At 33.4% G+C, this 15,014-nt stretch overlaps 2 protein-coding genes and 2 non-coding genes across 8 annotated transcripts; 1 reads left to right on the top strand and 3 right to left on the bottom strand.

Annotated features, from left to right (window-relative positions):
• Window positions 1-1,017: 1,017 nt before the first annotated feature.
• Window positions 1,018-6,254, bottom strand: SPD1 (P-loop containing nucleoside triphosphate hydrolases superfamily protein). Its single transcript, XM_022278443.2, has 9 exons — window positions 5,467-6,254; window positions 4,876-5,090; window positions 4,436-4,586; window positions 4,155-4,346; window positions 3,745-3,907; window positions 3,293-3,645; window positions 2,948-3,124; window positions 2,721-2,876; window positions 1,018-1,589 (listed from the first exon to the last, which is right to left on the bottom strand). Exons 1-9 carry the CDS (start codon window positions 5,980-5,982, stop codon window positions 1,326-1,328), a joined length of 2,187 nt encoding a protein of 728 aa, XP_022134135.1. The 5' UTR covers window positions 5,983-6,254; the 3' UTR covers window positions 1,018-1,325.
• Window positions 6,255-8,077: 1,823 nt separating this feature from the next.
• TRNAY-GUA (transfer RNA tyrosine (anticodon GUA)) lies at window positions 8,078-8,167 on the bottom strand. The gene is given in 2 exon segments: window positions 8,078-8,113; window positions 8,131-8,167. It is a non-coding gene; the product is annotated as a tRNA-Tyr (tRNA).
• A 65-nt stretch (window positions 8,168-8,232) lies between these two features.
• Window positions 8,233-8,321, bottom strand: TRNAY-GUA (transfer RNA tyrosine (anticodon GUA)). The gene is given in 2 exon segments: window positions 8,233-8,268; window positions 8,285-8,321. It is a non-coding gene; the product is annotated as a tRNA-Tyr (tRNA).
• A 2,311-nt stretch (window positions 8,322-10,632) lies between these two features.
• On the top strand, window positions 10,633-15,007 carry LOC111006447 (uncharacterized). 5 transcript variants are annotated; one of them, XM_088123343.1, is made up of 6 exons: window positions 10,633-10,826; window positions 10,929-11,561; window positions 12,310-12,468; window positions 13,083-13,170; window positions 14,476-14,542; window positions 14,657-15,007. In XM_088123343.1, exons 2-6 carry the CDS (start codon window positions 11,522-11,524, stop codon window positions 14,708-14,710), a joined length of 408 nt encoding a protein of 135 aa, XP_087979469.1. In that variant the 5' UTR covers window positions 10,633-10,826; window positions 10,929-11,521; the 3' UTR covers window positions 14,711-15,007. The 5 variants fall into 5 exon arrangements, with proteins under 5 accessions (XP_087979469.1, XP_087979470.1, XP_087979471.1 ...); XM_088123344.1 differs by having other exon boundaries at window positions 11,112-11,561; XM_088123345.1 differs by having other exon boundaries at window positions 11,476-11,561.
• Window positions 15,008-15,014: the final 7 nt, after the last annotated feature.

Here is a 15,014-nt window from a genome sequence, read left to right on the forward strand (position 1 = left end):
TTATGGCTGTGAAATAAATAATAGTAAACAAATTAATATTATTAATTAATTAATCATAAAAACAAATTCATTATTTAATTTTTATCAATTAATTAATACTTATTGTTTTTAACTAACTATTAATTTATTCTTAACATAATTTTTGTTAGTATATATTATTAACATATTATTCTTAATAAATTTTACTTATTACATTTATAATTACTATTTCATATTATTTTAACTATGTAACATTAACTTTTACGAGAAATTTAATTACTTGATATTGACATTTTAATTAATTTAAATTTGTTTAGTTACTTCTTACTGATTAAATTTAATTATTAATTATTAAGTGTTATTTCAAAACTATTTATTTATTTTTATTTTGATTAACTAATATTATAATATATTAACTAATTTAAACTAAAATTTTAATTGATATTAAATAATTTGATAACATCAATTTATTCATTAACATCAAATTAATTGGTTAAATAAATAGAACTCCCACCTACAAAATCTATAAAACAAACACAAATATTTAATGTACCGATATGGATTGTTCTACCCATCCAAATATAGATATTTAATATCCCAGAGCTTTATATCACAAATATCCAAGTGGACCAATAGTTGTAGTGCATGAAACATAGAGCTGAGAATGCTAAATTTTTATGTGGTTGAATTGTCTAAACCTAAATTTATGGTCATATGATTTGTAAAAGTTAATATCAATACAAATTTTATAAGATTAATTAAGTATATGTTGAGTTTTATTTTAACATGTGGATTAACAAATACATCATCTCGGATAAGCAAACCCACACAACACACATAGACTCCACGTCTCAACTTCATAGTATACAAATCTAACCCATGAATCAAACGCCTATTATAGATTACTGAGACGAATTGAGCGTTTCAAATAACAATTAATACAACTTGCATCAGAAATAAACTGCACAAACTCCAAAATATACTTCAACACTACTCATCAACGAAGCCATGTCTAACTTAAAAGGGAAATCATCCATGTCAACTGATAAAAAAAAGTGCAGATTCTTCATTTTTTGTCTTCTTTATCCATCAAAAGAAGTAAAAAGGGGAGTAAAAGTTGCTTGAACTTTTAACACTAGAACAGTCATTTCTCTGTTTGATTGAAGGAATTCTTTACAATGTTGTACAAGTATAACCAGGATGGAAGAACTCATAAGATATAAATAATTATGTTAATGAGATATACATATATGTATAATTTACATGCCTGTACATGAATTGGCAATTGTATTGACCAGAAAACAATAGAACTGTACCATGTTTGGAGATTTGGTTAAACTTAAACTTCATTCAGGCAGCAAAGGGAGCCTTGCGATACCGGTCCTGTTGCCAGTCAGTGATTTCGATTTTTGTTCTCTAAGATTCTTGTTCTTCAACCTTAGAGGAAGAATCTGCAACCTGGGGTTCCCCTCAGTAGCGGAGTATTCAGCTGCTAACTGATAGCTCTCCACAAGTTCAAGCTGTCGGGCGACTATTTCAGAACATCGAGGTAGAAGCTCGACTGGCTCTCCACCAGGAATGACAATATACTCGATGGCAAGTCTAACTTCCTGTCACATTTAAGAGCAGGAGAAAATTTATGGCGGAAGTACAATATGGGTTGTATAGACTACAAGATTATCATATCATGGTTCACATGAAACAAGAATATATGTCAAAATAATTGTAACCCTCAGCTGAAATTAACTTTACAACATCACCAAGACGATTAGATTAGGCTCCGTTTGATAACCATTTCGTTTTTTGTTTTCTGTTTTAAAAATTAAACTTAGAAACATTACTTTCACCTCATGTGTTCCTTTGTTTTGTTATATAGTTTTTTTATATCCACGAGTGTTTAGGTCAGCTTGTCTGCACCTCGACATGTTTTGTTATATAGCTTTTGTAAATATTTTTAAAATCTAGGCCAAAGTTTGAAAACTAGAAAAGGTCATTTTCAAAAGGTAATTTTTGTTTTAAAAATATGGTTAAGAATTCAACTATATTTTCAAGAGAGGTGAAAACCTTACCAATGAAATCGTACAAAAACAAGTATAATTTTTAAAAACGGAAAACTAAAAACGAAATGATTATCGCAGCTTTATAAAATAGATTGAGATTCCCTTAAAGGACGAAATAAAACTATCGCCACATATCACACCATGTGTTCTTGTCAGACAGGGTTAGCAGACTAGACTATGGATATGATGCTTATAAAAGAATAAAATTGCAGTAGAAACTGGAAGAGAGCCATTAATCATGAAGCTAGCTGTACTTGTACCCACATAAAGCAAGAGGGAAAATGCTAAACGATAGAAGTTTCAGCATATAAATGATAAAATTAAATAAAATTTTGTGCCCACTTTCTGATCGTGCCATGAATAGGTATGAAACTTTGACATATTAAACCAGAAAATGACTTCATTTTGTAAAAGAGCAAAATTAATTGTTGCTATTACGGAAACTTGACACCATTATGCAGAGATGGGTGATTTTATAATTCAGATTGGGAAGAAAACCTCTTGATAGCAAGACATGCTGAACACAACAATGTTGTAATTATTTTAACCATTAGAGCCAGTGGTATCTGATTTAAATTCAAATTTCACTAATATAAATCATGGTTAAGGTTGGGGAATGCCTTTAATTTAAATGCAAAAGAACACACACACACATAAGCATCAATGTGCAAAGGAAATTACCTCCAATGCATCTATCTCTTCAAGGGATGGCTTTCTTTTTGGTGCATCATCTTCTATTACAATGTCGGGGGTTTTTGGTGGTTTCTCTGATCTAGCAGTGGAGTCTATCTTTATAATCATGCGAATTGCCTTGACCATTTGAGCCATAGTGTTTGACTGTATTGAGAGAGTCGTAAATAACTGAAGAAAGAATGTGCTTATTTTATACTTATAGAAGTAAAGAGTACCTTGATTACGAAGACGGGCACGTGGTGAAATTTTGCTACACTTCGGATCCATGGGTTCTGCTTAATTTCATCACTGGATGCCAATATTGCATCAGCTGCTTCAATGTCATCAGTTACGTCTATTTCATTCTCAAGCCCCAATACTTGTGCAACTTGAAGTAGATCCAATTCAAGAATCTGAATGAAAGTGCCAAAACAGGGAGCATCAATACATTTTTATTGTAAAATATGGCAATCCAAAAGTACATCTTTGAGTTTGACAAGCATCGTAAGCTCAAGTATTACTACACTACTGTATCCTCATCCCAAATGAGTATTAATTATAACAAAACATAGGCGATTTACCTTATAAGTATAGACTCGCACTGGTGAGCTTCTTTTGCTCACAGTTCTGCTCTTAGACTGACGAGGAAAGTGAACCATGTCTTCCATGTCAGAATCATTATCAGCAACAATGTTATCACCTTTTGAATGTAATTTTTCTTGAAGACTCTTTTCATGATTTGGAGATGGCCCCATAGAACGGTTAGCATAACTCTCCACGTGACGTACTTCCATGTCAAAATCATTATCAGCAATGATGTTATCATCTTTTGAATGTAATCTTTCTTGAAGACTCTTTTCAAGATTTGGAGACGGCTCCATAGAATGGTTAGCATAAGTCTCCACATGACGTACTTCAAAAAGAGGGGTTTTTCCTACTCCAAAGAGAATACAGACGGTAGATGATCAATTGTAAAAATATATTTGAAGGAAAGAAATACAGCAAACAATGTCAAAGTAGTTGGATGAACTACCTGCTAATATTGCATCAACTGTCGTATCTAATCTGTGATGAACACGACATTCAGTTTTGGATATCATCTCAACTGCACAAGTAAAAGTAGGAGGCCCTTTTCTCTCAAGAATTGTCTTCTGCACTTTTCTTTTCCTTGCTTCCTCATCACCAAGGGTCACACTCTGTGTCCAAGTAAAAGCGAGGAGGAACATAAAGGAAAGGAAGAGTTGGGCACTTTCATCAATATACTTCCATTGTACAAAACAGGATTAGCAAAACTGCTAGCAGATTATAAGAGAGAACTTTTTGCAGAGGTGCATATCATCATTTTAATACTTGATTAACAATTGCTGCAATATTCAAGTTAAAGGTATATGCAAATGCGTTTGAGCAGGTCAAGAGAAATATTAGGACTTTTTTCCTCCTCACCTCAATGCCACCAACAAGGATCTGCAACGATGGATTTTTTATTATGTTGTCAATGGTGATACCGTGTGCTGTCCCTACTAGCTGAACCCCTCTTTGAGCAATTGTGCTGGCAGCTAGTGCTTCAAGCTCTGTTCCAATTTCATCAATTATTATGGTTTCGGGCATGTGGTTCTCCACTGCTTCGATCATAACCTGAAAAGATTAGCAACTCAAGCTTTGATGTGAAACTATGAAATGAAGTATTGGTTAAAGAATCCATAAACATCTGTTTGTGCTCTGACCGTATGCTGCATATTAACATTAGGGACTTGCATCCTCCTCGCACTGCCTATTCCTGCATGAGGAACATCTCCATCACCTCCAATTTCATTGGAAGTATCTACAATAACAACACGTTTCTTGTGGTCATCTGCCAACATCCGAGCAATTTCTCTGCATAAATCAAATAGGTCACAAAAGTGATTCTGATCCCACAATTTGATGTACTGAATAAAGGAAGAGTAAGTAAACCATAATTCCGAAAAATGTAGGACATCAAGAAAAGTTTAATACAACTAATTCTGATTCCATAATCATTGATTTGAAGAGTATCGTTCTAATGACCATTGCACACCAGTTCATCTTGCACATTTTAGCACAATATGCTGCCAGTCAAGATGGGGAAAACGGAAGAATAATAAGAGTTTGGAGTTTGTCAGTTGCCCTTAGAGAATCTACATACCTGATTAACGTGGTTTTGCCAACTCCTGGTGGTCCAATGACCAAGATGGAACCTCCACCCTCTACCAAATCATGAATGATCTCAGCACTTCCAGAGACAGCACGTCCCACCCGACAAGTGAGGCCAATAATTTGCATTTTACGATTTCGAATTGCACTTATCCGATGCAAAGATCTGTCCATGCCCGATCGGTTATCGTCTGAAAAGTCTCCAACCTAAATAACAAATCGAGTACCCCAAAGTTCAATTGATCTTCACCCTTAAGCAAATGATTTCCATTATAGCCTGGTTATTTTACAGGACGAGTATGTGCCATGATCCAGAAAATTTCAGCAGGATCAATCACAAAGTAGACCTAGTGTATCGTAAACCACATTCACAGGGAAACTGAGTCTTATATTGTATTTCCGTATGGAAAAAATACGTCTACTTCACCCACAAGCCCCAATTTTATGCATAATTATAAATAAATCCAGTTTAGAAAGAGCACTAGTTATACTTTCTGACCCAGAAAAAAACTTTAATTATACTCCAATTAGCAGTGAATCACAAATAGTTTCAAGGGGACGAAGAAATCTTTCAGATCATCACCTTCGATATCGCATGGCTTAGATCTTCGTGCTTCACGGGCTGTTCCGAAATGGCCCAATCCCCCGACGGAAACCTAGCAATAGGGTTCCTTCCCAAATCCATGACCACCTCAATCAATTCCCGGAACTCAGCATGCGAGCTCAGCTGCTTCCTCATCCCCGAAGGCAGAAGTTCAATAAACATCTCCAGCTCCGCAGAAGCCTCCGCCAGCGAGGAAGTCGACGCGGAGTCCGAATCCAAGTTGGAACTCGAACTCGACAGATTCGTCAACAACCCATTTCCCGAAAACAACCGATCGGACGGCCTGCGAATTTCTGGGGAATGAAACGACGGAGCCGAGGAATTGGACGAAACAATCCCCTTACGCGAACGACGTGTTCGACGAAACGACGGGGACAATTTCGAAACGAAATGGGAGTTTTGCAGATACGTGAGGGTCGAAATCGGGATTTGGTTCGCCGAATGCCATGAACTGTGCAGATCAATCAGCACAAACTGCGAATTCAGAGCTCTCATTCTCAAATCTCACTCACTCGTTACTTCCTCTCTGAAACTGATTTCTGCTTCGAAATTGCGAAATAAAGAGAGACCCAGATGCGGAGAAGAAGAAGAAGAAGAAGATTCGGAGTATCTCCGTCTGGGAGGGAGATTTTGGAGGGAAAGTGGGAGCCACCATACCGAGAAGCGAGCTGTTCTTGACCGTTGAAGCCTTCGACTTAAAGCAGACCACACATTTTTTTGGACATGGAAGAACAAGAAGAAGCTCGAATTGAATTGCATAGCTTTGTCCAAATTCTTGGAACTCTTTGAAAAATCTTCCATTTTCATCTTACCCAAATGCTTGGAACTCTTCTGCGAAGATGTTGGATTGGATTGAACCTCTTGGGGAAAAAATAAATTAAATGAATAAATAAAAACGTAGTGAATATTCAACTTTTTTTTTTTATATTTAAAGTGAATCTTCAACTTCATTAGGCTGTGAGCAACAATAATGATATAAGCCAATTGGTAGATAAATATTAGGCTAAATATATGAATTGTTTGTCTCCGATCTTCGTGGTTTTCCTCCATTTGGTATTTAATTTTTTAAAATTCTCGATTTTACCTAGATATGTATTAAATTTTCAATAAATTTTGTAACATAAAACTAATTATCTTCAAATTATTATTTTATTAACATATAATTTTACAAACGAATAACGTTCAAGTTTCATTTTCACGTGTTAAATTTTTATTTTTTTGTCGATTATATGTGTTTTAACCAGTTATGTTCATATTGGTTAGTTTTAACAAATTTTTTTTAATTGACGACCTAATTAAAAATGCTTAATATATTTCCGATATAATTTTTGTAACATATGCAATAAGAATATGAAAAATATCTCAAATATTAGAGTCCATCGTCTATATTTAAACTAAATATCTAAATTATACTTTTGATTTTTATTGATTTGAGGTTTCAAATTTAAAAGTTTTAATTTAATCAAAATTTTTGTTTCTTTGTCTTCTATCCAACAAAAGCTCTATTTTTTTTTTCATAATAGTGTTAAATGACTAGCTAGTCCAATGAATGGTGGATCATAATATTATCAATAAAAGTTTTTTGATTGAATATTGAATTCATGTCATGATGCAAGCCTTTTTTTTTTTTTAGAAAATGCAGGGCTGTTTTACTTTACGTTAGAGATGGTATTAAAATATTTCTTAATACGTCAATATTTTCATACGTACATGGGTTCAACATCAACATAAAAATTTAATCGACATTTTCACGGTAACACAAAAAGACTAACAAACAAAATATCACTATCTAGACATAATATTAATATTAATTATTTGTAATTTATATTAAAAAATGTGAAATGTTATTTTTTTATTTAAATATTTATTATGAATTTGTTACTTTTATAAGTTTTCTTATATATTTTATCTCATTGCGTTTTCATAAAATTTGATATGATGTTCTTATGACTCAGATACCATTAAGAGCGAGGCTTATGAGGATATTTATAGTATTTTTTGGCGTCAATAAGTCTCTAGCCAATATAAATGAATACAAACAAATATGACAAGGTTCGTGACCGACAGGACATGATCCTGACTGGCTATTTTATCTCATTGGGATTTGTTTTATGAAGACAAGACTATACCACAAGCATGACTGACAAGATAATCTTATATTTTAAAAAGTAAGAAAATAAATAAAATTAAAGTAGCGGAAACAATTACAAACCGACAAATAACTTTAAAAAACAAATTAAACATAGATATGTAATATCTTCAAGCATCATCGTTGATTCACCATGATAAAGAACTTCGTACTGATCAGTTGCCAATAAACTTTCCCACCTCACATGATAATGGAAAGTGGCAAGGTATTCACAAAATTGAAAACATATTTTTCACTTTCAATTTTTGGCCGGTATATCAAAATTCGTCAAAGAAAAATACAATACAGAATTAAATAACTTATATATATATATATATATATATATATATATATATATATATTAGTACAAAATTAAATAACTTATTAATAAACAACATAAAATTAATATTGAAGAAAATATTGTAACGAGAGAAAAAGATAAATTAATTTAATTAAAAGATATCCGACCTGCCGGATTCGAACCAGCGACCTAAGGATCACTGCTTGGTTACCCTCTACAGTCCTCCGCTCTACCAACTGAGCTAAGGTCGGATTATGAATATTCATTGTATTATATTAAATAAATTTAAAACAAATAAAATTTCTGTAAAAAACATTCCGACCTGCCGGATTCGAACCAGCGACCTAAGGATTTCAGCTTTTATTCAACTACAGTCCTCCGCTCTACCAACTGAGCTAAGGTCGGCTTGTGCATAATTTTTGAATAGTTTATAAATAACCAATATTATTATTATTATTATTATTCTTTTAAAAACCCAATTACAAAGTTTTATAATCATTCTCAAAATGGTACAGAAGTTTTGAAAACAACAAAAGTTTCTTATTTTTCGTTTCCGTTTTCAATTTGTTAATAGAATTACATGACCCCACCCGTTCAACACTATAACGGGTGGGGTCATGTAATTCTATTTACTTTTATTATAAATAATAAAACATAAATGTTCCAAAACATGTCACTATAACTTAATGCCTCAATTGAGATCATGTGGATAAGCTCATTCTCCTACTTAAGTACCATATTGAAATGTATATTCAAAACTTTATAAATTTTAAAACATGATTGTTATTATTATTATTATTATTATTATTATTATTATTATTATTATTATGTAACGTGTGGATAGGGATTCTCACTCACGATCTTATAGTCAAACATAGTTGCTTTAACTCATTGAGCTGTTATTAGTTTGACGAACACCACTACAATTATTGATAGAATTATAATGGGATAGGATTGCAGTAACAAATATAAACTTTGTGTTTATTTATATCATAGGTCCCTAATTGAAAATGTCATGTTATTTAGTAAAATATGATGGTGTGCCTAGATTGGTGAAAATAAGTGCTACATTTACTTTAAATCCGACCGAAATGTATCGATTCATTTTCCATCTTAAACATTTCCCACCATGCGTTGTTTTTGTTTTTATTTTTATTTTTTATTATTGTATGTTTTTTTTATTTGTAATATAAAATACCTTCGAGTCAATGGATAATAATATGAATCGTAACATTGACGGCCACTATAGCTTAATAACGTTAGTCTTATACATAAGTCAAAATTTTATCATATTTGCAAAACTTAATTTACATAACTACAAAATAAAAAGATATTAAGAGTGATTACAATTCAATCCAAGCAATATTGGTAAACAACAAATTATAAACTTATTTACAGTATTATAGTGAGCAATCACTTATATTGGTACACTAATTTAACTTGTCGAAGTAATAGTGAATCTGAACATATGTTGAACGAGCAAAGTAACTTTATTGCGTTCTTTAATGTCGAATGTGTCAAGTAAGAAAAAATGTCACATATTCCTTCTCTTTTCAAGTATGGTAAATGATAAGAACAGCCTGTGACACGTGATCGAGCCCTATAAAATAAATTAAAACTTTTAAGTTTGTGAGAATATTGTTTTTTTGTTGTTGTCACTTTTATATTAGGTATATGAATTCAAAATAGGTCCTTATATCTAATACTCAACAACCCATTCAACATTTTAAAAATTTATTAACTTATTAGATTCAAAGTTTAAAATTTATGATTTTATTTATTGGACACAAAATTCAAAATTTTATACAGCAGGTTGGTTAATTTTGTAAAAATGTTAAATACACTGGGAGATACAAAATTGAAAGTTAAATAACCAACACCTTTTAAATTTCACGAACATTGACTAAAAAAAATAAAAAGTCGACGAATATATCAAGCACAAAATGGAAGGTATGAGAATATATTAGATACTCTTATTAAACACATGCAAAAAATAAAGTAAACTTGTAATTTAACATATAATTTAGAGAAAAACACACTTTTAATACATGAGGTTTGAAATAAGCATCGATTTGGTTTCTAAAATTTCAAAATGAATATTTTTTATCCTTAAGATTTAATAAATGGATCTAAATAGTATACGAGAGCTAATTTGACTTGGGAGATTAAATTGATACATAAAAATTCAAACCTCTAATGTATTTTTTTCATATATATATACACTTTTTATTATACGATAATTAAGGATGTACGGATTTGAACTCGCGAATTGTAGATGAAAAACACATTCTAATTATTGCTAGCTAGACCATATATTTCATTCCTTAATTTCCCCATCTCAGTTTATTTTATTATAAAATTTCCTTATTTATATACATAAACGAATCATTGTGTATATATTTTTTTTTTTTTGAGAACGAACGAATCATTGTATATTTATTTAATGGTAAAACGTCTGTTTCATTACGGTGTGGTTTGGTAAGTAAATTCGGCAAGACTCGCGCGCCGCGTCAACATCGGTACGAAATGACGAAAGGACCCCTTACCAGAAAGCTAGTAGGAGGCTGTTTCCGTCATTTTGATCAATCAAACGGTACGGCATTATCCATTATTTTTATGATATCCACGTCAGCAACCGACTGGAGTCGTCAAATCCGAGAAGAAAACGCCATGCATCGCCAAACCATTTCGACGAAAACGATTGATTGCGATTTTTCTTTTTTCTTTTTTAAATTTATTTTGTTGGTTTTCTTCTTATTTTCTCCTCATTTCCATTCCCCTTTACTTTTTCCGCGGGCTTCGTTCTCGATTATCCTTGCTCAAATCCAGAGAGCGGGATTGGATTTGTGTTCGCATTGTGTCTGTTCTTCTGCATCGATTGGAATGCTTATATGACGTTTCCGCATCGAGGTATGGACTTCATCCAACGTTCTTGTTTCCGGTGAATCTGTTTCATCTTTCTGTTGTTTTGATTTGGATTTTCGTTTCTGTCGCACATTTGTTTTCATGGAGGTGGATTGATATCTGGATGTTATTTGAGCCGAATGCATTTCGTATTGCAAAGAAACACACCGGTGGATCTTTTTAGGGGACTTTGATTTGCTCTTGACGGAATCCTTTTTATTTCCTTTCGAGTTTCGCGTCTAATTTTGCTTTTCTATTTCTTAATCGAAAATGATCGAATTCGATGGTTAGGTTAGGTGACGAGAGCCAGAAAATTCTGGGTCCTATGCTTGCATTTTTTCCAGTTGAGGATTTGGGAACTCTACGGGAAGTAATTTTTTCGGGTGGCTACTTTTTGAACGAGATTTAAGTATTTTCTCTAGAGGTCTACGATTTATTATGTTCGGAAGGAATATCTTGCATATGATTTCTCATTTCTGTATGCGAGGATCAGTCTTAAATTTCTTTAAGTTTGTTTGATTGGCTCATTAAACGTGATTACGGGTCTCCAAAGCTGGACATGGTGGTCTGATTAAACCACGACGATAACTTCTGGTATCATTTGATTTTTATGAGGAAAATCGTGGAGCTTCCTTGTTTTTCTTGACAAAAACAGAATGATAAGGCAGCTGTATGCACTTTTACATCAGCAAGATGGATAAATGAATCTGGTTTCGTCTGCACTATGGAGCCAAAATCAGGGTAAATTCTTTCAGTCAAAGGGATAAGGGTTCCTAGATGTGTATTGGTATAGTTTGCACTTTATTGTAGGGAAGCAAAAAAAAAAAGTCTTGAGGATCCTGAAATGTTCATTGTTCTTGATTTGAAAATTTCTCTTAGAGGCCAAAATAATTGCTACTTAAAGAAATTTGTCGGTAAACTTATTTACTCTGTGATCTCCTATTGAAAAGTAGTTCCTGATATAAATTTAATTGAGGACTGGTTAACTGGATTCTGAATAGATAAAATATTTTTGCAACTTCAAACAATTCTCACATATATTTATTATGTACGCGTCTATGTTGCCGTCAAATTTTCTTAATATAGCTGAGCACCAACCAGTTTCTTCACTAGTTTTATTCCGCCAATCTTGTTATATAAGGTCAGCAATTTATTTTTCCGGCTCAACTTCGGATACCTTAATAAGGCTAAGAGTTTCAATTTGAAACTAGACTGATTATCTGAATTGTAGAACATATAATATAGTGAGAAATTTTTTTCAATTTTTGTGAATAAAGCAAAGAATATATCTTTGCTTGATGATTTTTCTTGTCAGTTGTAATGATTTTCAGTTTGTCTTCTCTGTTTCGACCAGATAAAAACCACAGAAAGTTGCTTATGCTTCGTGGCCGATCTCTGAGATTATTTTTTATGTCAGAACTTGTTATTCTTTTTAGTAGAAGCACCTCTTGTGGGCCTCTAAAATAGAGTACTTGATTTATCATTGCAGGAACTGGAAGGAATGAGTCTATTAGTTCAGATAAGATAGAGATGAGTAAAGTAAGTTCCTATTCAAAAGAGAAACCGAATACGGGTCATTTTTCATCTTCTAGTGAAGTGAAAAAGCCTGCAGAAAAAGATTTAAGCTCCTCCACGTTTGTTAATCAGGGTAAGCAAGCATCTAATGGAGTTTGTAATTGCAGTTTTGGATTTGATATTTGATAGGAATAAAGCCACCTGTTTTCCAGTTTCTTTGAATTAATAATTTGGTACTTCTTATGTGCTTTATTATGCCTGCTGTAACTGATGACCCCATGGAACTTGAAAGTTTTTTAGTGTGGTGAATGTATATGTGAGTGTTGAAGGTGGAAGTCAGACAAAACTGAAGGAACGATTGGAAGTAAAGTGCACTAGTAATTATGGCTTGGCAGTGGGGAAGATGTGCACCTCCATGACCATTTAGTGTTATATATGCATTCTTTAACATTAATTTTTGATTTCATTGATTGAATATCAAATGAGGCATATTATGAAAACTGATCTAGTACGAGTTAAAATAGAACACCTGCTACGGCTAGAAGGACAGATTTCCCAGCCTGAATTGATGTGAAGTCATACTTCTTTTGGCAGCTTTTATATACGCATGAAATTACTTAACAAGGAAGTATTTGTTTCTTCTAGCTTAATCATATATTTTAAAAATTAGTCAGAGTAACTTTTAGTTCCTTACGTTTGGTATGAAATCTATTTTTCATTGTCAATCTGATTGGATGTGTTGTGTAGCTGCAATTCGTTGGCACGAGAGTAGAAAGAAGTGGATCAATAAACAATCTCAACAACAACAAAGAATGGAAAGGGAATCCATCATAAGGTGATCATCTCTCTCTCCCCTATTTCTCAGTTGCACGATAGTCAATTGTTCCATGTCGTGCTTTTGCTTGTAAGTAGTTTAATTGATCGGTTGAAAAGGAAAAGTTCATAATCAAAATTAAATGGAGAATGCTGCAGATACAGTGAATTCCGAACAAGAAATTCTACTACGTTATGAAGTTACATTAAACACTATAACAATATTGAAACGAATCCCGAAAGATTCAAACAAAGTCCCCTAAACAGAAGTAGGCAAACAAGTAGACCCCCCTGTTTTTTGAGGATCAAAAAATATTCCTGACGTTATTATTAAATTCATCCTCAAAATTTTCCAGGTGTCAAGGTATCCGCTAGAGTTTTGTCTCTGAAGACATTTCCTTCATAATCGAATTCTCCTAGAAATAGCTATTACTATGACCACCTAGAGGAAATTGGTTAATAGCTGAAATAAAGGGTTTTATGATTCTTGTATTAACTCTTCGGTGGGTGATAACTTGGCCATATCCATAACTAACAAGGGAACATCATCCATTATCATTCAAACCAAATGCGCAGATGTCGGTCCTCAACAATATAAGAGATCTATAGGTCTGGAAAAAGAGAAGAAAAGGGCAAGTAGAAAGAGAAGTTACTTTCCCTCAAGAGGTAGTCTCGTTAGCAAGGGCATGCGGTCTCTGAGTAACACCTACCTACCTAGTCTGAGTAACACCTACCTACCTAGAGACTGCATGAATCTTCAGATGAGTTTAATAAGAAAAATTCTTGATGTCTCTTGGGTCCGAGCCTTAGTGTGGGGTTATCTCAAGTGTAGGGCAGCAAGGCTCCGAATCTGAGTTTTTTTTTTTTAAATTTTTTTAAGAAACCGAACTTTTCATTGAGACAAATGAAAACATAAAACATACACAAGAATATACAAAAAACAAAAGCCTAGAAAGAGGAGCCAGACTAAAAAAAGGGCTTCCAATCAAAAAAAAAAATAGAACCTACCTGGTAATTACAAAACAATTCGAAATAGAACCCCATAAGAAGACATTAAGCCCAACGGATTCCCTAACAGACTCCCAATCTCTCTCCACCCCTAAAGATTCTCTATTGTTTCTTTCCAACTAAATCACCCACAAAATCTTAGAGAAACTGAGTTTGCCACAAAAATCTCCCTTTCTCGCAGAAAGGAGAAAACAAAAGCACTTCCTCCACCGTAGTTCTCCAATCTCTATGATGAACCCAAGAAACCTCGAGTTTAAAAAAAAAAAAAAAGGAAAAGTCACTTTATATGGAAGATGATGTTTTTACTTTAAATTTGCAGCTGGTCAACGGCATATGAAGACCTGCTCTCCACTAATGAACCCTTCAGCGAGCCAATACCTCTCCCTGTAAGCTTCTGAAACTTTCATACAATGTCTCTGTCGTTGCATATTTTCTTGGTTCTTTTCATCTTCCTCTCATCTCATCACAATGTTTTTTGATGCTTATGATGGACTTTCCAGGAGATGGTAGATTTCTTGGTTGATACTTGGCATGACGACGGGCTTTTCGATTAGATAACTCGACATGAAATTTTCTTTTTAGCAGTAGACGAGAGTTGTCAGTTGAGACCGCTGTATCTAACTCCCGGAGACGTTCCCCGACGACCTGCTACCTGATCTTCCTTTTACTAGTTTCGTAAAGATTATAATCATCTTACCTTGTGATCTTTGTTCAAACTAACAACTAACCCAACATTGTATCGTTGGCCACTTTTGTCCAGCATCTTGTATTTAAGCAGAAATTCAGAGTCTGGACACTGGAAGCTTGTTTGTAGAATTGTTTTTTTGAATAATTTCATGTTCCTTTTTTAAGCTGTGT

The sequence above is a fragment of the Momordica charantia genome, assembly GCF_013281855.1.
Source record: "Momordica charantia cultivar OHB3-1 chromosome 4 unlocalized genomic scaffold, Mcharantia_2.0 BLBB01000004.1, whole genome shotgun sequence".
In the NCBI taxonomy this organism is placed as follows: domain Eukaryota; kingdom Viridiplantae; phylum Streptophyta; class Magnoliopsida; order Cucurbitales; family Cucurbitaceae; genus Momordica; species Momordica charantia.